The sequence below is a fragment of the Lutjanus erythropterus genome, chromosome 10, assembly GCF_056507025.1.
Source record: "Lutjanus erythropterus isolate fLutEry1 chromosome 10, fLutEry1.hap2, whole genome shotgun sequence".
Classification (NCBI taxonomy): domain Eukaryota; kingdom Metazoa; phylum Chordata; class Actinopteri; order Lutjaniformes; family Lutjanidae; genus Lutjanus; species Lutjanus erythropterus.
Genome location: NC_139326.1, coordinates 18632771 through 18656051, shown reverse-complemented (window position 1 = coordinate 18656051; position 23281 = coordinate 18632771). Strand labels below are relative to the sequence as shown.

Here is a 23281-nt window from a genome sequence, read left to right as displayed (position 1 = left end):
CTCTCCTGCAGTGGCTCTGTGTCCCACAAGGGGGGCTGCTCCTCAGTTTGGGAATCACTGCTTTATGTAATCTATACAGACCTTGACTTCATATGCAAATACATGTTTAAATTAGCAGAAATGAAAAATCCCGGCTTGAATTTAATATTTAATATATAAAAACAAAATGACTGATTGACATATGTTTTTTCCCCCATCAGTAGCTGGGGAAATTTGAGCTCTCATGGACTTTTTAATCATGATTTGGTCTGACTAGTGAAAAGTTTTCTTAATGAAAATACTTTTGCTGCTAGGTCAAAGATGGTTCAAGACAGCGCTCACATACGGCAGCGGGGCGCCCAGGACTTTCTAGCATACTATGACTTTGCCTGTGCCAGACAGGAATCAGTCCCTCTCCCCGCTGTTAAGATGAACCTCGACAAAGGGATGCTGGACTTTAATGGAGACAGGATCAAACTCACAGACTGGCCACCCATTCTCAGCTCGATCTGCATTAACAAACACCTGCACCACATTGCAATAAGTAGCACATACCAAGCTAGTCTGGCTTCTGGAGATGCAGGTAAGGCAGAAAATAAACCTGGCACATCAAGTACAAGTTAAAAACACACTTTATACCCTCTTAATTACCTGTGTTATGTATATAAAATATATGTTGTTAAATTAAAAACTTGAATGACAATTCTGTACATAAACGTTAATCAAATGATCACAATTTTCAGATAGAAGGTATTATAAGTCTAGCTTCAGGAAGAAGATCCCAGCCATCCGCTCTAAGGACATGACATTTAAGTTGTGCAAGGCCCTCAAAGAGTGTCTGACTGTGTCTCCCAACCTCAAGACTCTGCAGCTTAATGGACTTCCACTTAGAGAGAGGGACCTCGTCACCTTGACAAAGGTAAACACAAACTGAGGATATGATTTTGCAGTGTTAACAGTGAAGTTGAACTCTTTTTGTTCTTTTTTTAAACTTATTTAGAGAGACTGGCACAGAATCAGAAGCTCATCTGTATTTAAGTTCCTCTTGTTTGTTCTCTCTGTATTACTGGAATCAATTTCTGAGCTGTGAGTGTTGAGAAACAATCCTGTTAATGTAAATAATGGTGAATACTGTCATCTTAGGGGAGCATACACAACTTTTGGATGTGTGGCAATATTGATTCAGACTGTTGATTTAAAACATATGTATATTTTATTGCAGGGTTTGTCAAAAAGTGTTTCCTTGCAAAACCTATCCCTGGCTAACTGTCCAATCAGTGATGAGGGCTTAGAAGGTATGTATAGTCATTGTATTTCTCTTTATTGTTAACAGAGCATTCACAAGATTTTACTGTGTCTGAGCATGTTGTCATATGTTTCAGTCATTTGCCAAAGTGTTAAGTATTCTACAAGCATCCGGACAGTAGATTTTACAGGATGCAATCTCACCTGGAGAGGAGCTGAGCATATGGCCAACATCATCAAGGTGTGTTATGTCATTTTACTTTTTATTATGCGCTCTTTCTACTGTAGTGATGTGTAAGTGATCATTTATCATAAACCCAGACCCTCTGAATTTTTTTCTCAGCATCAGGGAATGCAGAGGCATGGTACCGCATGGGCAGAGTCTCTGAGGTATCGACAGCCACAGTTTGAGGGAATGAGTGGTCTCCGCCGTGTCACCCTCAACTGTAACACTTTGATTGGGGATCGGGGTGCTGCTGCTCTGGCACAAGAACTGGTGGAGGACCTCTGGGTTAAAGGTCAGTAGGTGTGTGGGTTTGAGTGAAATGCAATGAGTTTATGCTTTTGTTGCAGTTTTCCATTTGTAAGAATTTTGCTCAGGTTTCCTGTTTTGTGACTTGTTGAACAGCTGTTGATCTACAGAGGTGTGGTCTGTCCAGTGAAGGAGCACGTCGCTTGCTGGAGGCCTTGAAAACTAATTCTACTCTTTGTGTACTGGATATTCGCAGTAACCCTTTAGTTGGTAAGAAACACTTCAAACAAAGCCCTGACATAAAATATTGGTGGTATGTTGTTTGTTCTACACAGCACTTTTATTCTATGGCTGTAATAAACATTACAGCCTCTAGGTGCAGCTAGTGCATTGTTGGAATTTTATTTAGCTGCGTGTGCCCCAATCACATATTAACTCTAACCAAGATTCCAAAGATGAGTGTTTTCATATCAGAAGAGTGCAATGATTGCTATATTATACTATAACTGTTTTAATATTGTAAGTGTTCAAGAATATCTCTGGAAAAAAATTTCCTTGCTGAATGTTTTATATCCTTTGCAGAAAAGGTTCTAATTAAAACTATAATAGAGAAAGTGTTGATGAATGCTGATGGACAGTCATCAGAGGTGAGTGTCTGGAGCTAATTTCATTATCAAACATTCAAATTCAAATGTGATGTATGTGCATTCATGTTTTACATTTCTTACAAATCTTTGGCCCATGAATTGACTTGTTTCTTATTCATGTTGTACTGCAGTACTGCTGGATCAAGCCTGCAGCTGCAGAGCCACAGAGAGATTCTGGTCCAAAGAGTCGAACACTACCCAGTTCAGTCAGAGGAAAATCCACATTTAGGATAGGTATGTGTGCACGTTTTATTTGTTTCTCTCGATGCTACATTCATTCATTGCATTCCTTGCCAGAAATAAAGATACTACAAATATTTGAGGTAGTGACCACACAGCCAGTCCATAAAAAATATATATTTGACCTTTTCTCCTTTATTAATATTGCCTCAGAGTTTTGTATTATGGTTAATTTTCCCAGACTGACCTAAAACACATTTCCAGACTCCCAAACTAACAATTTGGCATTTAGACATAGTTTGAAAGCAAATCAACAAGTCTCTAGCCTGTGCAAAAACAAGCTCAACATTCAGTGTTGGATTTCTCTGAGTCCACTGGAGGTAGCATCTGTTATCTCATACTCGTATCGTCTCTCTCTGACTTCTTACCTTTTGGCTTTTAAGTCATCTTGAGAACTGGTAAGAACTGAATTCATTTTGATCCTGTTCTCCCTGTGTTCTCCAAACAGCTCTGCTGACCAGTGCAAAGCAAACTTTCTTCTGTCTTTAAGTGCTTTACATTTACCTGCCTTACACCTACGTCAACATCTTTAAATATGTTTGGTTTGGATACCCTATAGTAAACATCAGACGCAAAAGATGAAGAGTGCCATGCTGTGTCATAACTGATAACTAAAATTATTTTCAGCCCAACTTGAGAGACTTAATTCTCTTTTGCTTGTGATGTTTAGAACCTGCTTTGTAGATGTAAAGCAACTCAGATCCACAAAGCATATCACTCACTTATTACCAGTAGTTCATGCATTAATTAACTTGTGTATTGGTGGGGATAATGAGGAATGACTAGACATATTACATAGCCAGGATCAATTAAATTCAGCTCTGTGAGGGCCTTTGCATCCATACCCAGTTGCCAGTGCTCCCAGAAAAACTCCCATTTGTGAATGTTCAGTTCTTCTTTTCCTTCTGGTGCAGCCCCTCGTAAAGGATCGTCTCTTGGAGGGCGAAGTTCAGGCTTTGCTCAGGCACAAAAGACCTCCTCCCGTTCCCGTTATGTTCCTTGGCGTGCTGCTGCGCGAGCTGGGCGCCAGAGGTGAGGCGATGTTGGCACTAATTTACTTTTAGATTTAAAAAAAGACACCATATTCCATTTTAAAAAATTAAACATCACATTATGTTTTTGGTTTTTTCTGTTTTTTTGGTGTGTGGTTTGAAAGTGACTTGAAGTATTGGTGTTTAGTAGTGAACATGTCTCCTCAACCAACCAGAGTATAACATACTGTTAGTTTATTTAAAACAATTGCACCTCTTATATTTCCAGAGCACTCATCAATTATCAGTGTATTATATCATTATGTTGGGTACCTTTTTTGCAGAGGTTTGCCTCCTGGAATCTGTGTGATGGATCAAAGTTTTCAGGTGAGGTTTGTTTTGTGCATCTGTAGTAATTTTAATAGTGATTAATTACTAATCAGTCAATCACTGTTAAGAATAAAAAATATTCACTGATAATGCATGTTTTGTGTACCATTACTCTGCAGCTCACAGTTTGGTTTGGTCTGTCTTGTTAGTCTAGAAATGGCTGTAGTCGCATGATTTGATTTTGTTTTGTTTGGCGGCACCATTTGTTGAATAAGGACAGGCAGACAAATTAGTAATGAGTAATCGATTGTTAACATGTTTAACTTCAGTTGTTATGGAAATAACAAATGAATTGTTCTCATTAGGGTGCAGCTTCTGTGAAGGTGACAGTGGAGTCAGATTCAGAGGAAGAGGAGGATGAGGAAGAAGTGGTAGTGGAAGTGGAGCAGAGCCCGTCTTCTCTTAGTGTCCAGGACAGGGTCACTGGACGGCAGTTGGAACATCTGCAGGTTAGTCACAGCAGGCTAGTCTCCAAACTAGAACTTTCTGGACCTCTTGTAAGTTTTGCAGTCAAGACAAAGTCAAAGTTTTTGGTTTACTTGAAAGCAGTCTGAGCCTGCCGTGTATTTGTGTGTGTTGTTTCTGTGCATATCCTGCAGATGGAGCTAAAAGAGTGTCGTCTGAGACTGGCAGAGGAGCGCAGAGCCAGACTGAAAGCTGAGTCGAGGCTCATGGAGGTAAAGATGATCTCAAGAATACTTTTTTCTGCAGTTTTTCTGTGCAGCGGTAACCAGCTTGAAAAATCTGAAGAATGCACTTTGTTTTTTGGTAGTGACAGCTGAAGACATGACAGGGAAGAGGGTAGAGAGAGGGGATGATATGCAGCAAAGGTGCCGCAGGTGGGAATTGAACCAGCGGCTGCTGCAGAGGACTAACAGCCTCAGCACATGGGTCGCAGCCACTACCAACTGAGCTATAGGGGTGCCCCGATCAGTGCACTTTGGATGTGATGTTTATGAATAGCTCTAGTTTTAGAGATCATGTCAGTGCCAAACTTGATGTTGTGACACAGCAGGATCTTTATTTCATGCTAACATTGTATAGTTAAAGGATAAGAAGTTGGTTTTGAATAATCATGGTGGTTATAACTCCAATTGAGGTGTTCATTATTCTGTCTCAAATTCGGAGAGAGTTTGTTTGATGGTTGGTAGATTTTGCCAAGCACAAAACTAGCAGACAAACGTGTTTTTGAAACACTTGTGTGATGTGATGGTTGTGCAGGGATCTAAGTTACAGCACTGTATTATGTTTATATAAATGGGTTTGTAAAGAAATAAACAGGAGACTGACTTCAGGATTCCCATTGATTCATTCTTTTATTTATTTCTGTTCAGTTTGAGTTGGAGAATGCTCGTCTTCGTGACACCAACCTCTCTCTGTCAGAGGCACTTGCAGCCACTGGCTCTGCATCAGCAGCACCTGCTATCTGTACTCTTGAAGATGATGCAGTTCTCGAGAGCATTGAGACCTCATTTACCAAGTTCCATGCCTTCCTGGATCTCCTCAAGGATGCTGGGTGGGTATTTTTTGCAAGTGGCTAGTACAGCATGTCTCTTTTGAATGGGGACTGTGCCAGTTTGGCTCAGGAACCTTGTTTAATGATTGCACTTTCAGTTTCATTATGTGTCTCTGGTCAGTCTGTTATGTATTATCACTTGTTTGTGTCATCTTCCTAATCTGTGTATCTATTACACACCCTGGATCAAAACAGTTTCATTCTGACAGAATCCCTATAGACAGTTGTTTTGATTTAATTTGTTTCCCCTCATTATATGTTCCTTAATCTGATTTAAATTTTAGTGTATCAGTGTTGGTTTCAGTTAGTTTGTTTCGGTCTTGTTGGCTTTCATTTTTCTAATGCAGTGCACAACAGACATGGCAGCAAATAAGATCCAGCTTAAAAATGTCATTCAAAGTGTCTATATTTGCTGTGTAACATTTTAACTGTTAATATGACCTGAAGCAAATGGGAAAAATGGTGTTCTGCATCACTACTGATTGCATGTAAGTTCCTGTAGCAGCATGATGCATACAGTGTATGTACAACTACTGTTTTTTGCAGCCGATTTAGTCCAAACCTCTGAACATAACTTGCTCCATACCAAGTCATGTGTTCAGTGTAAGTTGTCATGGTGATCTAGTGTCCTCAGATTTTTTTTATCTTCAGAAGGTGGTGGATTAAACCTGAGCTGCAAGGACTTTTTATAGTGAATATTCTACACAACTCCAGTGGGATACCCATATTGTTCTGTCACTGGTTTATCTGGTTTTCTAAGTTGGCTGAAATGTAAGCCATACCCTAGTAATGCTGTCTATCAAGTCTTTGTTGATGTGAGTTTTTGGAGTCTGTTCATCCCCTTGTACACCAACATCGCTTCATGCATCTTCAATATTAGTTGATCAGCTACTTGATTGACTTTCTTCTGATATCAGTCTATCATAATATTTGCTTACTTGTGGAAAACCAAACCAAGTTGTAGGGATGTCCTGATACAACTTTTTCACTTCTGATACGATACCGATATTGCAGTCTTGAGTATTGGCCGATACCGATCGATCCGATACCATATCAGCACGAATCATACATACTTTTATTACTTATTTTGTAGTGTGGAATGTTAGAAAAGGCTTGATCAAGTGATGTTACTCAAACAGAGAACAATAGTCAGCAACCATAGTCACCTATGGATAGAAGTGCTGGAGCGGAAAATGGACTGCTTATTAGAATGCTTATATCGGAGATTTTAGACGCAGTCCGATAAAATCCGATACTCGTTTTTTGGCTGATATCTGACCGATATCTGATATCAATATCGGATCGAGGCACCCCTACCAAGTTGTATAGTTGATTTCAGTCATATTGGACTATTGAAAGGATGTTAATGGTAAGGATGGTAAACAAGTGTACTTCTCAGAATGCTAGCCTGTTTTTTGTACATTGCCTTCTTACCATAGATCAGATGTTTAGATTTCTGTTTCGTTCTGACATGCTCTTCACACAAGTCTATTTATATTGACCCTGTTGGCTTTCTGAGCTGCAGTATCAGCAGTGCACAACAGATTTGGCAGCCAGTCAGGATCAAGCTTAAAAACATCAGAACATCCAAAGTTTCTATATTTGCTTCATCTTTATCATTTGGATGATTTGCTGTGTAACATTTTAAGTGTTAATATGACCTGAAGCAAACAGGATAAATGAATTTCTGTATCACCAACTGAATGCAGTTGGACTGAAACGAAGCTGTGCAGCCACAGTAGCACAAGAGAATGCAGGAATCAACATCAATAATGTGCTGCTTTGGAGTACATTTGCATATATAATTTATTCCCTCAACTAAGAATCTGTATTGCTCATAAAAGACATTGTTAAAAAAATTAAAACTACATCAAGTTGTGTAGTTGTCAGTCAAACTCGACTGATGAAAAGATATCCTCTCATGTAACTTATGGTATGGTGGTAAACAAGTGTGCTTCCCATAATGCTAGGTTATTTTTTGTAAATTGCCGTCTGACCATAAACAGGTGTTTAGATTTCTGTTTTGTTCTGAGATGCTCTTCACACAAGTCTGTTTTTAACCGTGTTGCCTTGCTGAGCTGTAGCATCAGCAGTGCATAACAGACTTGATGTGAGTTGTCAGTTAAACTCGACTGATGAAAGGATATCCTGTCATGTATCTTAAGGTATGGTGGCAAACAAGTGTTTCCCAAAATGCTGGGTCATTTTTTGTAAATCACCTTCTCTCCATAGGTGAAGTGTTAGATTTCTGTTTCATTCTGAGATGCTGCTCACACAGGTCTGTTTGTTTTGGTCATGTTGGTTTCAGTGTTTGGAAACATGGTATTGAGCCAAGTTCATAAGAGTTTCATTCTGAGAGGAGGAGTTTTACTGTGACAGTCCCACCAATTTTATTTCATGTGACTATTTATTCATTTTATTTTATAATCTTTTATTTCTTGTCATAAATTTCATATCTAGTTTTCATTTGAAGTAATTTCTTTGATTGTTACCTTGACTCATACTCAAGGTCCATTAAAGGATGCTGAGTTATGAAACCAGGTACAATCAGTAGGTAGGGACTAAAATCCATCAAATATTGTCCTGAAACACAGATTAGGTCTTATTTTGTTGCAGTCTTTCCTTCAGTATTTACTGTGCATCAACAGTCTACAGCTGCATTTGCTGGATTTTCTGTCCACCGCATACAAAGACACATGTTGCTGTGGATGTCTTTCAGTGCTGTTGCATCTAATCTATTTAATATCAGTTCATTGTGACAAGTTGTCTACGTTTGCTGTAGAAAAACATTCACCTGTATATCCAGTAGTATTTGTTGTCATTTACCAATTCAGTGCCTCGGATTACTGCAGTTGTGTATGAATGAAATGCATGTGACACCTAGGAACAGTGACATTACATATCACAGTGTATTAGTTTTTCTTTAAATTTGAATCTGAATTCTTGTGAAGGGCAGGGCTCAACAATAAGGTTTGCCCTCCTGCCCAGGGCAAGTAAAATGCCATGTTGGGTAAATAAATCTGGCAGGCAAGCAGAGTGAAACTTATTTTTATGATCAATTAACTTTTTATCCAAAATACCAGAACGTGCTGTTCTCAGATTCTCAAATATGGATATACTGCTTTTCTTTATTATCATATTGATCTGAATATCTTTGGATTTTAACTGACAGAATGAGACGTATAAAGACATCACCATGGACTGAACTGGGATTGATATTTTTTCAGTTTTCTGCTAGTTTTAGATGTTGCAGCCCTAGATTAAACATGACAATTAATGTATGTCTTTGTTGTTATTTGAAAAGTGCTAACAAATACAACTATTTGTACTGGGGCAAGTATAAATTGACTTCAGGCAAGACTGTGTTCTGGAAAAAAGAAAACATTAACATTGAGGCCTTCAGAGGTAAAGCACTGATATGACAAATGCATGGCAGCTTTTCATTCACTCTTAAAGTGAAAGTTCCCCCAAAAATGAAATTTCACTCAGTATCTACTCACCCCTGTGCTGATGTGAGGATGGGTGAAGATCTCCAGTTTACAAAACACTCCCGAAGCTTCAGCGGAAAACAGTGTTGCAGCCAAATCCAGTACAATTGAAGTGAATGGTGACCAGTTTTAAAATGTAAAAAAAAAAAGAACACAAAACCCCCCACAAAATGTCTTCATACTGCTTATGTGGTTTAATCCAAGTGTCCGTAAATTGCAACATTAAAATTTGACGCAAAAAGACGGCATTTACACCATGTAGCCTCTCAGACCTGATCCACATGCACACGCCTGAAGCGGGTACACAGGCTCTCGCCCAAGTGGCGCGACTGCAGCAAAGAAAAAATGTTCCTCTTCAATTTTAATGTTGTGGCTTACGGTCACTTGGATTACACCACACAAGCAGTATGGAGACATTTTGTGTTCTTTTTTGACATCTTAAAACTGGTCACCGTTCCCTTCAATTGTACTGGATTTGGCTGCAACACTGTTTTCCGCTGAAGCTCCGGGAGTGTTTTGTGAACTGGAGATCTTCAACCATCCTCACATCAGCACAGGGGTGAGTAGATATTGAGTGAAATTTCTTTTTTGGGTGCTCTGTCGCTTTAATTGTGTTACTAAGGCATATTTCACACAGTACAGAAGTATTTTAAGCACATTTAATATGCAGAAGTGGAATAATAAATAGAAAAAAAATACACACCCCTTTCTGAAGTACATGAAATATTACCACCACTTACCACAAAATGTGGAAAACATCTGGAAAGAAAAACTGTGGCTTGTGTTACAAAGCAAGCTCAACATAGCCAGGCTTTCTTTGCATGAGGAGGCTTGACAAAACCTAAAACCTCATTCAAAGATAGGTATCACAACGGTGGTTATAAACTTTTGTCAACCCAGGACTTCTTCTCAGGTTCTGTTTGTTCACACAAAAGTGGGGGGTTGGTATGTCAGTGGATTGTTCTTTCATACAAAATAGGTTGATTGCATTCTGCCCACTCTTGTCAAGAGAAATGGGTTGCTATAATGGAGACTTATGAAGAACATAAAAAAAAATGCAGCAAAAAGCAACACTATATGACAACTGCTCTTTAACTTTAAAATTTGATATAGCATATTCAACTATTCTACTCAAAAATGGCATTTAGGTTTGACATAGTTCCATAAGTGAGGATATGCCAAATGAAAGTGAAATTATTTTTATTGATTGAATATGATCTGAGATAAATGGCGTAGATTAATCATTTTATTAATCTGTGTTTTGAGCTGCAGCATTAGCAGTGCATAACAGAGTTAGCATTAAATCAGGATCAAGCTTAAAAACATCCAAAGTTTCTATATTTGCTTTATCTTTATTGTGTGGATGATTTGCTGTGTAACATTTTAAGTGTTAATATGACCTGAAGCAAAGAGGAAAAATGATTTTCTGCATCACCAACTGAATGCATGTTGATTCCTGCATACTCTTGTGCTACTGTAGCTGCACAGCTTCATTTGGTGACATCAATAATGTGCTGCTTCGGAGTACATTTGCATATATAATTTATTCCCTCAACTGAGAATCTGTATTGCTCATAAAGGACATTGTTAAAAAAAATTAAAACTACATCAAGTTGTGTAGCTGTCAGTCAAACTCGACTGATGAAAAGATATCCTCTCATGTAACTTATGGTATGGTGGTAAACAAGTGTGCTTCCCATAATGCTAGGTTATTTTTTGTAAATTGCCGTCTGACCATAAACAGGGTGTTTAGATTTCTGTTTTGTTCTGAGATGCTCTTCACACAAGTCTGTTTTTAACCGTGTTGCCTTGCTGAGCTGCAGCATCAGCAGTGCATAACAGACTTGATGTGAGTTGTCAGTTAAACTCAACTGATGAAAGGATATCCTGTCATGTATCTTAAGGTATGGTGGCAAACAAGTGTTTCCCAAAATGCTGGGTCATTTTTTGTAAATCGCCTTCTCTCCATAGGTGAAGTGTTAGATTTCTGTTTCATTCTGAGATGCTGCTCACACAGGTCTGTTTGTTTTGGTCATGTTGGTTTCAGTGTTTGGAAACATGGTATTGAGCCAAGTTCATAAGAGTTTCATTCTGAGAGGAGGAGTTTTACTGTGACAGTCCCACCAATTTTATTTCATGTGACTATTTATTCATTTTATTTTATAACCTTTTATTTCTTGTCATAAATTTCGTATCTAGTTTTCATTTGAAGTAATTTCTTTGATTGTTACCTTGACTCATACTCAAGGTCCATTAAAGGATGCTGAGTTGTTATGAAACCAGGTACAATCAGTAGGTAGGGACTAAAATCCATCAAATATTGTCCTGAAACACAGATTAGGTCTTATTTTGTTGCAGTCTTTCCTTCAGTATTTACTGTGCATCAACAGTCTACAGCTGCATTTGCTGGATTTTCTGTCCACCGCATACAAAGACACATGTTGCTGTGGATGTCTTTCAGTCCTGTTACATCTAATCTATTTAATATCAGTTCATTGTGACAAGTTGTCTACGTTTGCTGTAGAAAAACATTCACCTGTATATCCAGTAGTATTTGTTGTCATTTACCAACTTTGTTACTAAGGCATATTTCACACAGTACAGAAGAATTTTAAGCACATTTAATGTGCAGAAGTGGAATAATAAATAGAAAAAAATACAAATGCCTTTCTGAAGTACGTGAAATATTTTCCACCACTTACCACAAAATGTGGAAAACATCTAGAAAAAAAACTGGGGCTTGTGTTACAAAGCAAGCTCAACATAGCCAGGCTTTCTTTGCATGAGGAGGCTTGACAAAACCTAAAACCCCATTCAAAGATAAAATGTGTCACAACGGTGGTTATAAACTTTTGTCAACCCAGGACTTCTTCTCAGGTTCTGTTTGTTCACACAAAAGTGGGGGGTTGGTATGTCAGTGGATTGTTCTTTCATACAAAATAGGTTGATTGCATTCTGCCCACTCTTGTCAAGAGAAATGGGTTGCTATAATGGAGACTTATGAAGAACATAAAAAAAAATGCAGCAAAAAGCAACACTATATGACAACTGCTCTTTAACTTTAAAATTTGATATAGCATATTCAACTATTATACTCAAGAATGGCATTTAGGTTTGACATAGTTCCATAAGTGAGGATATGCCAAATGAAAGTGAAATTATTTTTATTGATTGAATATGATCTGAGATAAATGGCGTAGATTAATCATTTTACTAATCTGTGTTTTGAGCTGCAGCATTAGCAGTGCATAACAGAGTTAGCATTAAATCAGGATCAAGCTTAAAAACTTCCAAAGTTTCTATATTTGCTTCATCTTTATTGTGTGGATGATTTGCTGTGTAACATTTTAAGTGTTAATATGACCTGAAGCAAAGAGGAAAAATGATTTTCTGCATCACCAACTGAATGCATGTTGATTCCTGCATACTCTTGTGCTACTGTAGCTGCACAGCTTCATTTGGTGACATCAATAATGTGCTGCTTCAGAGTACATTTGCATATATAATTTATTCCCTCAACTGAGAATCTGTATTGCTCATAAAGGACATTGTTAAAAAATAATTAGTTGAATAGTGGTGAAATTAGCTTATGTGTGGAAAACTACATCAAGTTGTGTAGCTGTCAGTCAAACTCGACTGATGAAAAGATATCCTCTCATGTAACTTATGGTATGGTGGTAAACAAGTGTGCTTCCCATAATGCTAGGTTATTTTTTGTAAATTGCCGTCTGACCATAAACAGGGTGTTTAGATTTCTGTTTTGTTCTGAGATGCTCTTCACACAAGTCTGTTTTTAACCGTGTTGCCTTGCTGAGCTGCAGCATCAGCAGTGCATAACAGACTTGATGTGAGTTGTCAGTTAAACTCGACTGATGAAAGGATATCCTGTCATGTATCTTAAGGTATGGCGCCAAACAAGTGTTTCCCATAATGCTGGGTCATTTTTTGTAAATCACCTTCTCTCCATAGATGAAGTGTTAGATTTCTGTTTCATTCTGAGATGCTGCTCACACAGGTCTGTTTGTTTTGGTCATGTTGGTTTCAGTGTTTGGAAACATGGTATTGAGCCAAGTTCATAAGAGTTTCATTCTGAGAGGAGGAGTTTTACTGTGACAGTCCCACCAATTTTATTTCATGTGACTATTTATTCATTTTATTTTATAACCTTTTATTTCTTGTCATAAATGTCATATCTAGTTTTCATTTGAAGTAATTTCTTTGATTGTTACCTTGACTCATACTCAAGGTCCATTAAAGGATGCTGAGTTGTTATGAAACCAGGTACAATCAGTAGGTAGGGACTAAAATCCATCAAATATTGTCCTGAAACACAGATTATTATTATCTTATTTTGTCGCAGTCTTTCCTCCATCATTTACTGTGCATCAACAGTCTACAGCTGCATTTTCTGGATTTTCTGCATTGACATAATCACTGTACAGTCGGTTCTTCTTATGGGACTTTTGCTGTTTTTAAAGTTGAATTAATCTTATACTCTGACTCACTTATTCCTTGTGTTAACCACTATTTTATCTGTTTTTCCCAGTGGAAAGAATCAAGTCAATGTTCTTGCAGTTTGTAGCCTTTACTTCTTTCTCCATTTTTATTTTGTTCTGTGGTTGTAAAATATTGCTTTATATTGAAATATTACAGTAACAAGCCTTGAGCGCCTTTCTGTGTCCACCGCATACAAAGACACATGTTGTTGTGGATGTCTTTCAGTGTTTGTACTGTTGCAGGAGGAACAGTGACATTACATATCACAGTGTATTAGTTTTTCTTTAAATTTGAATCTGAATTCTTGTGAAGGGCAGGGCTCAACAATAAGGTTTGCCCTCCTGCCCAGGGCAAGTAAAATGCCATGTTGGGTAAATAAATCTGGCAGGCAAGAAGAGTGACACTATTACAATACCAGAACATGCTGTTCTCAGCTTCTCAAATATGGATACGCTGTGCTTTTCTTTGTTTATTAACACATTGATCTGAATATGTTTGGATTTTAACTGACAGAAGCTTAAAAACATAATTTAAAGTGTCTGTAAGCACAGCAAGAAGGTCTTGAGTTTGAATCCCACAGCTGGCTGGGGAGTTTGTGGGTGGGGCAGGGCCTTTCTGTGCGGATTTTTCATGTTCTCCTCGTATTTGTGTGGGTTCTCTCTGGGTCCGGTCTTCCTCCCACAGTCCAAAGACATGCATTATCTATGCTAATTGATGAGTGTAAATTGTCCATAGGTGTGAATGGGAGGGTGAATGGTTGTCTCTCTCTCTGTGTCAGCCCTGCAATGAACTAGTGACTTGTCCAGTGTACCCTACCTCTAGCCCACTGTCAGCCGAGATAGGCTCCAGCCCCCTATGACCTTTCAAGGACAAGCGGTTATGGACAATGAATAAATGATCTGAAGCAAATGGTGAAAAATGGTTTCCTGCATCACCAGCTGAATGCATGTAGGTTCTTGCTACTGTGGCTGCGCAGCTTCGTTTGGTCACATCACTAAAGTGCTGCTTTGCATTAACTTTACATATATAATTTGTTCCCTCAGCTTAGAATCTATATTGCTCATATGGTGGCAAACAAGTGTGCTAGGTTATTTTTTGTAAATTGCCTTCTCACCCTCTGTGAACTGTTAGATTTCTGTTTCGTTCACACGAGTCTGTTTGTTTTGGTCATGTTGGTTTCATTGTTTGTATTTGTCAGTCATACTTGACTGATGAAAAGATATCCTATCTACGTAAAAGTGTGCTTCCCATAATGCTAGGTTATTATTTGTAAATTGCTGTCTGACCATAGATTTCAGTTTCGTTCTGAGATGCTTAAACATGGGTTAAGTGTTTGTTCCGTGCATTTACTTTCATCAGCAGTATCAGCAGTCTACATCTCCCTTTCCTAGATGTTCTGCATTGGTATAATCACCCAACAATTAGTTCTTCTCTTGGGACTTCAGCTATTTTGAAGTTGTATTGAATTTAATTCTGACTCACTTTTTCTTCATGTTATCCTTTTTCCCAGTGGCATTGCAGTATGCAGCACTTATTTCTCTCTCCATTATTAGTCAGGAGCACCCTGCTGTGTTCACACTGCATACAAAGACACTTGCTATGGCTGCCATTCAGTGCTTTTACTATTGCATTTAATTTCAAGTCATGACATCTAACATTTAGCAGTTTCTCGGATTATTTTGGCATATATTTAGTGCACGAATGAAATGCATGTGCTAGTGCCTTTAAAGTCATATTAATTGATTTAATCTCTTTTTTAGCCTAGGTCAGCTAGCTTCAATGGCTGGAATTGACAAATCAGATTTCCAGCCTCTGGGAAGACCTCAGCTCTCCTCTACAATCGGCCCACATTTGGGTGGTACGGCATCACTGATCACTGATGGTTCATCTTTGGTAAGGGGCCTGCAATGCAATGTTTGGGAAATGTTGCAGTGTTATTCTACGTGTAGTATTTCAGCTTCATGTTTGCTTGGGGACTGAGTCTCTGACTCTCTGACCATACAAGACCATAAATCCCTACGCAAATGTTGCATTTTGGTTGAGGAATCAATTGTTTAACTGCACCAAAAAACTTGGGTGCACTGTGCGCTAAACAAACACTGCTGAACCACATTGAGTGGAAAATTAGGATTAACTTGACCTATTGGATACCAGTTTGGTTGCAGACATGTCATTTATTGCATGTCTGCAGCTTGGTGTTTCTGGGAATATCTGAGCCAAATATGCCTAAAAGCAAATGAATACATTAATCATAGACCTCCATATTTTGTATTTTATTTATTTTACACCTGTATTTGTATTACTGTGTTTCCTAAATGCATCGTGATATGCATATTCTGTTTTTAAACATGTGGAGGAATCCACTGACTATGGACACAACAAATTTAGGGTCATTCAGAGTGTGCATTATTAAATTACAAGAGTTCAGGTCTGTTGACTGGCTTTATTTTGCATTTCTTTTATTTGTGGGGTGTGTTTAAATATTTGTGAATTTAACCACTTTCCCATAAAACATGTATCAGTTTCATATGTGGGAGATCTTAGAGAAAATGAAAAATGTTGTACTTTGTTCTGTCTCTGGTAAGGCTATCTCTTAAAACTCTACTACTACTGTATCCCATTAGTAACTTCAAATGTTTCATTTAATGATTTGTCAGGAACTCAGTTTTCTCATCATTTTCTCTGTCTTCAGGTCAGCAGCGTCCTCCCTGCTCCCCCAGGCAGACCAGCTGACCCCACTGCTCCCAGACCTCTATCCTCTCTCAGGGAGTCGTTGCATGAAGGCAGGCTGCTAGATGTGACCTTCACTCACGCCTCTGGACCTGCAGTCGACCGTGGTGTGGGTGGAGAAGAGGAACCAGATGAATGTTCAAAGCCTGTTACCGAGCACGCCTCAGGTTCTGAGCACAGTTTCCGTAGCCAAAGGTCCAGTGATAAGGTTAACTTTGGTACAACCTTCCAGGCTCAACCAAGCCACCGAAAGAGCAACAGCAACTCTCACAGAAGCAACGGTTCCCGTGGATACAGCATCAACAACAGCTACGCTCACAGTCATGCTTCCCATAGCAGCGGGTCTCATGGTGGACTGTCCGTAAGATCGAGCGTTAGTGACATTATGAGTGACAAAGCAGAGTCTGTTGGATCAGCAGCGTCGAGGAGCAAGAGAGAGGGGAGACTAGTGACAGAAGGTCAGTCAGGGTCGGAAGGGTCGGACTATCCTGGGAGGGAGCAGATCAGGTCTCTGGTCATTCTGGGAGGGCAGTCAGATAATGAATCCTTCTGACCAGCTGACCAGAGAAATATGAAGAGCGCTGTCTTTCTGTGTGTGTGTTCACAGTGCCTTCTCTTTAAAAGGCTTTGTGTTCCTTCTTAAAATTGTTGTTTCCTTTAAGAATGTCTCTGATGTAGATTTTATACATCTTTTATTAAGTCTAGTTTTAAGACCAGAATTCTTATATCTTGACTCTCAGTTCTTTAATTTTGGGGAGAGAGCATTAGAGCCAAATATCGTGTTGCATTTAAGTCAAAGCAGAGGTAAAATGAACTTTAATTTAGTTACTGATCGAGACAAGAGTGCCAAAAAATGCAATGTTATGTATATTTTTGTATTTACAATTGACCAAGGCATTTTGCACTTGGGGTCACATACACTAAAACATTTTCATTCACTAAAATGTGAATGTAGATATGTGCATTTCCAAGCTAGCCCCTCATCAATCAGGTCTAAATTTGAATCCACAGGTCAAGTTCCTCCTAATGCAATTCTGTTTCCTGTGAGAGCACATCAAACCTTAGAGGAAAACTACAAGCTCAAAGCCGTTTCATGGGAAGTTGTAATTAAAAATCACAGTGTGTTTTGTGTTTAGTATTCCTGTTTGTATGGCTGTTTTATACAATATTTTTAATTTCTAGAGGTGAATGCTTTTTTTCCACATTCAATTTGTCCTTGAAAAAATGATGCAGAATTCATTCTTGTTCCTGTTGGAATATTCTGAACTGCTCTGAAACATATGTTTTAATAAACATGTTAACAGTTTCAAGCTGTTTTTGGGTTTCAAAACTCAAAAAGGTGTCTAATGCAACGCCGGTGTTAGAAAAGCACCATCCCAGTGCATTATGAACCTGTCATCTGCAATGGCACCTCTTCATGCCATTAACACGTGCAGTATTGAGAGTTAAAGGTAAACTATGCAGGATTTCCCAAAAACAACAATGCTCATACAGACTCCAAAAATACTATCCAAAAATAATCCCACAAGTGTGTGAGAGTTCCTGCATCCACACAGACCTGCCCTTGATCCACACCCATTATTCTGCTGTTCTTGGGACACATCCCAGTGTTTGACAACCTGAGAATGAGAGTCAGCACTCAACTCTCTGGTACTGTCAAAACAAGCAACTGACAAATCTTCCTTTAATACTAAATTAAAGATTCACTAACTAAATCAGTGTGCTGTGACACAAACCCTGAATAGTTTTACTGGTGCTGCCTGTCCAGATGTGTGTTCAGTCCAGTGTTGTCTGTTCCATGCACCCTGTCAGTTTCTAACATTGCGCCTGAAAATATTTTGGACTTGTGCCTGGTAGCTTTCTAGATTCAGAAACCGGAAACTTTTGTGAAGCAGCTAAGTTAACCACCTTTACCGGGACCAAAAGCTGTTGACTACATTTAGTTGTTTACAGTCTCTTTTGGTGCTGTGTCCTGAGGGTCAGAAATGAGAGTAGTGATTTTTGTGGGTTAGAGTAGAACATAGTGTTCATGGTGTATTCATGTTTTCCATTACGAGAGAGCAGCAAACACCAGTACAAGCCAAAGGAGCAGCTTTCTGCAGAGGTGACGTGGAGTGCATACAGTGTTTCATTTGTGATATGCTCTCAGGGTTGCATATTGTTTTGTGGCAGTTTTTCTTCTGATATCTGTTTGGCAAGTAATGTAGTGATACTGTAGAGTCTGATGTAGAGATTTTACTTATTTGGAAATCCTGTCATTTGTCACATCTCTCTCTGAGTTGCTTTTGTTTTTGTTAGCATGCATTCTAAAATGTTGCAAAAGGTAAAGTGCATAAAATGGGAAAGAACAGCATTTACTTTAGATGCAGGAACAGTTTGGTGTGACACCCGTCTGTGATGTTCGAGGGTCTGAAATACACTTTTACAGTTTGTGCACATTCGCTGTAGCAACCTGGGTCACTGTTGTAGCTGGACCAGGGGTCATATTACAAAAACTTGGTTATTGTGGTTAGAACCTAAGTAGAAAGGGAAAAATAAGAGAAGGAACTAAGATACAATTCCTAAAATAAGTTACGGTTTGCTTCTACAGTATGAAATTGAGAAAAATGCTTTCTCAGACTCTTACTCTTAATTGCAGACTAGGTTTCTGTAATACTGCCACTCATCTTGACTTAATGCTGTGTCAGTTTTCCTGTAGTTTAAGCAATGTAACACCTCATAATGCTGATTTTTAATACATTTATTGGATTTAAAGTGAACCTATGTAACTTTTTAAAGATAAAATAGCACTTTCATCCTCTTAGAAACATATGGTTGAATTAATAAACACCCAAACTATTTTTCAATTCATTACACTCAAGAATCGTGCTTTTACAGCCTTCCTTGGTCTGGTATGACCACTGTTGGCAAACTTTGGATGGTTATTGCTATATAATGGACTTTCTATTTCAGTTTGTTGTGTTGAATATTCCATACTTGTGTCAGTGTTACCTAGGTTTTAGTATTTACCAGTAAAGATGAGAGGATGTATGGTCAAAGTGAAAGTGAAGCTATTTTTGTAAAACGTCAAAACAGAACTTGTGAGCTATGTTTAAAGGAGTTACACCCAGGGTGCTGCATGGAAACACTAAGGAAGGAAGCAGAAGTCATTCATTAATGCTTGGAACAGATAGGTGCGGTGTTCTTAATTTGTTCAGCCGGCAATTCCATCAGGGGGGTAGTAGTAGGCTATATAATAAAGTGAAGTTCCTCTTTCAGTTTTGACCTCTGTGTGACGGATGAATTACAGGTAGGACTGAGCATCAGCCCTCAGTACCTTTTAAAGTATTGAGAAGTACTGAAACTTGTTCTGTGAAATGATACCTGCATTCAGTCTTTTTGATATTATTTTGCTCAGCACAAGCATTCGTCAAAAAGAAGAACCTTCACAGTAACGTATAGAATGAAGTACTTAATTGGTATCACTTTAAGGGTACAGGTACAGGTGTTGCAGTATACCAGTTTTGCAGATAAGGTGACATTTAAAAAATTAAATATTGATATTATGTTAATAACACACATATGAGGCACCCCTATAGCTCAGTTGATAGAGCATGCGCCCCCTGTAATGAGGTTGTTGGTCTTCTGTGGTGGTCGACGGTTCAATTCCCACCTGTGGACCATTTGCTGCATGTCATCCCCCCCTCTCTCTACCCCCTTTCCCGTCACATCTTCAGCTGCCCCCCCCCCCCCCCCCCAAAAAAAAGCACATATGATATGTAAATAATTTTGCACTTTTTGTATGTTTTAGTCTCCACTTCCTTCACTCGTATGTTTTGGGTGATTAAAACAGGAACAAATAAAAAAAATAATAAACAAAGGTAAAGATAAATTTGACAGCTAAGATTCTTTTACAAAGTTTTCTATAGATATTGCGATAATATTGTTATCTTGAATTCTTTTTCTCGTGGTAATCATGTAGTGAAAATCTGATATTATGACAGCCCTAATGTGAATATATCATTAATAATATGATTTTGAAAAGCTAAAAGGCCCTAAACGTGCAGAACGTGGGCTTTATCACTCCCATGTGGTAAGACAATGGGCTGTCAGGCCACACAATGGTGATAGTGCATCATACTGTATGTGCAATTTGCTGTATAAACGAGTGTTTCACTATCAACGTGCTGAGGCCACTTCGATAAGTAGATTATCAAAGCTCTTCCGCTTCACTCGGTGTCATAGAAGATTCTACAACACTGGCTCATTGTTATCACCACAGGACACATTCCCAGACTCTACTTTGCACTTTTACGCTCAGCACTGCCAGAACAAAGTAAAGGGTTGGGGAAAGAGTGTGAAAAGTGCTGTCATGTTTATGATCTCAACCTAACTATCTGCTCCTCAGATATGGAGACTACTGCAGCGGCACTTTCAGAAAACGATGTGTTGGTGGTGAGAAGAAGGGAATGAAGAGGACAAGTAGAGACAGTGTGACAGAGCTGACAACAAAAAGACCGCGGGGAAACTGACACTCTTCCAAATATTTCAGTGGAACAAAATCAGTGGACCATTGTTGTTGCTACAAGTCAGGCCTTCTTCCATCTGGGCCATCAGATATCACCCAAGGTCAGCCTACACTGAGAAAATCACATTCTTCCTGTCCAAAGTGACCTACAGGGAGTTCATTCAAGTTCTATGTGAACAACAAATCAAAACAAATCACATGAAGTGGAAAAAAAGGAATCACCACATGGAAAAATGACAAAAATGCGATTTGTACCTTATGAAACATATTTAAAAGAGGTATGACTATCACTCATTCTTGAGTATTGGGACAAAGCCAGGAGTTTTTGTTTTCATCGGTTTTGATTTTAACTCTTCAATTATGCTGAGAAAATAAACTTTAAAAGTTAAAACTCTCAGCCAAACTCCTGGTGATTAAATGCTTTTATTAAATGTAGACATCAGTTAACCTGACACGTAAGATGGTTTGTTACACAGAGCCATCTGGAAAGTTGTCCTTAGAAAAAGGGCAGGCACTTTCAAAAGCATCTATCTATCACGTCTAATGCAAGCTAACTTCAAACAGTTCGATCAAACTCTGGCCACAGCCGGTCGAGAGAAGAGCGACAACATCTTTTCCATTAAACATTATTTAATGAATTTGTTGAGAAATACAAAGCTTTCCAGTGCTTGAGCAGTAACCCCCCCCCCCCTTTTTTAAAAAAAAAAAAAAAAGTGAGTTGAGTGAGATGAGCTTACCTTTTTATACCTGATTAAATCATGTTTTTGTTAGAACAGGACACTGTAAACTTTAAAGGGCAACATTCATTTTAAAACATCATTGTCATTATCTATTGTGAAACAAACTGTAGTTGAAGTCATGAATAAATATGAAAAAAAATATCTGTGACAGCAAGAAAGTCGTGGACAAAACTGGTGACTTCCAATAGAGTTCTAGTAACATTAACAGTGAGACAGAGTTCTGTTTATCTTTGACTAACTAGCTGCAAAGTTCCTAGTGCTAATGTCAAATCTGTCCTTTATAATAAGGTGTTAACATGGCACATCATGTCCAGTTGGTTTTCCTTGTCCTGAAAAATGTGCTTCATGTGTGAAGCATGAATGTGATTAAAAACTTTGATAACCACTGAGTACATGGAACAAATCCGATTAGCATATCTCATCAATTGCTTTTGTAATAAATTTTTTAAATTGTAAAAATACTTTGTGGCTCAGGGCAAACGATTAGAACATCATAAGGAAATCCTTATATGGTGATTGTATGCCACTCTCTCCAAGTCTTTCTTCAATTAACATTTAAGGGAAATTAAGGATTTTGAAACCAAAGTAAGACACGTGACATGGAGGATGTAGGCATCCTCCCCCAGAAAAAAAACATTTTATGTTAAGCAGTTTTCCTTTAATACAGAAAGATTCACCCGTCTGACGTGAACTCGCACAATTCTCTGAAATAAATTAATATTCATGGGTTTTCATTCATTCACTTTTTGCTCCTGACTCTTAGAGATTATTGATGCGAAAGGTTTTACAATACGAGCCCTCTTCATTTACAACTTTCTGTGAGATAAAGGTAATTTTTCTTGACAGAATGTTTGAAATTTGCTTGAGTACTTCCTTCTTTTAGTATTCTCCAGTTCTGGCTCCATCTGACTCACTGAGGAGGATGAGGCAAAGCTGTATTGTTGTCAGGATGGAAACACAAGACTTTAGTTTCATGGCTTATACACACTGCGCAGTGTCAGAAAAAGATTCTGATTTTTTTTAAAAAAGGCTTGTGCTAAAAGTTGCCAGAAATACAGGAGAATTGTGACCCAGGGAGGAAACTGGGAGAGGGGAAATGAAAACTGGTATGTCTCTGTTCCCTGTTACAATTATAAGTGAAGTGATGGTTGATGCAAATACACACAGCATTCTGGGAAGTTGCGCAGGTTGTTCACAAATCCAGGGTTCATCCAATCTGTGACTGAGAGACAGCTTGAGTTCACAAGTCTTTATCTGCAGGATTTGCACAAACAAGAAGCTCAACGTCCTCTTCTGTGTTAGTCCTGTTGATCAATCAACACCCAGCAATGTCTGACACTGAATTGTTTTATGGATAGATTAACCATCAGATAGGTCGCCCCATGATCACTGACAAAGATAATGGTCTCTTGGATGAGCGTCCATGGTAATCATGTCCTCTTATAAAACAGGTACACTGTGGGGGCAATCAAGGCTGTTGGTGTGTTATTACGTAACACTGGCTGTCAGCCATCCCATGGTTGCCCTGGCACAGAAAAACCTTAGATTTAGCAAACTCACCTCCCCAATACACTATGTCCTTCCAGCAGAGCAAATAATGATAAAATGTGAATAATGACGTGTGTGTCTTGTTTGATCAAGCTGTCAGTTTTTTTTTTACCCATGAGTGAAAAGGAAACTGGGTATCAAAGAAACTGTCTTTAAGGAAGGAGATGAGTAAAAGCAGTGAAATCCAGGGCATTACAGAACTCACATTTCAGATTTCAGATGTCACACAAATGCATATGCATAACAGATTTTGGTTGAGCAGATATCACTGTTGTCAGGGGCATGGCACAGAATTCTGGCCCCTCTACATT

The 23281-nt window shown here is 38.6% G+C and overlaps 1 protein-coding gene across 1 annotated transcript; it reads left to right on the top strand.

Moving 5' to 3' along the window:
* The first annotated feature begins 297 nt into the window (after positions 1-297).
* cep78 (centrosomal protein 78) lies at positions 298-17063 on the top strand. Its single transcript, XM_084728496.1, has 15 exons — positions 298-562; positions 723-898; positions 1202-1274; positions 1362-1465; positions 1568-1742; positions 1853-1966; positions 2279-2343; positions 2475-2577; positions 3498-3615; positions 3899-3941; positions 4250-4393; positions 4544-4621; positions 5279-5460; positions 15206-15338; positions 16138-17063. The coding sequence occupies exons 1-15, from the start codon at positions 301-303 to the stop codon at positions 16726-16728; spliced, it is 2361 nt and encodes a 786-aa protein (XP_084584622.1). The 5' UTR covers positions 298-300; the 3' UTR covers positions 16729-17063.
* Positions 17064-23281: the final 6218 nt, after the last annotated feature.

Coding starts and splice junctions, on each gene's coding strand:
- cep78 (XM_084728496.1), top strand. CDS start 301: ATGGTTCAAGACAGCGCTCACATACGGCAGCGGGGCGCCCAGGACTTT. Junction 2,344..2,474: donor CTGATGGACAGTCATCAGAG/GTGAGTGTCTGG, acceptor GTTGTACTGCAG/TACTGCTGGATCAAGCCTGC. Junction 2,578..3,497: donor AAAATCCACATTTAGGATAG/GTATGTGTGCAC, acceptor CTTCTGGTGCAG/CCCCTCGTAAAGGATCGTCT.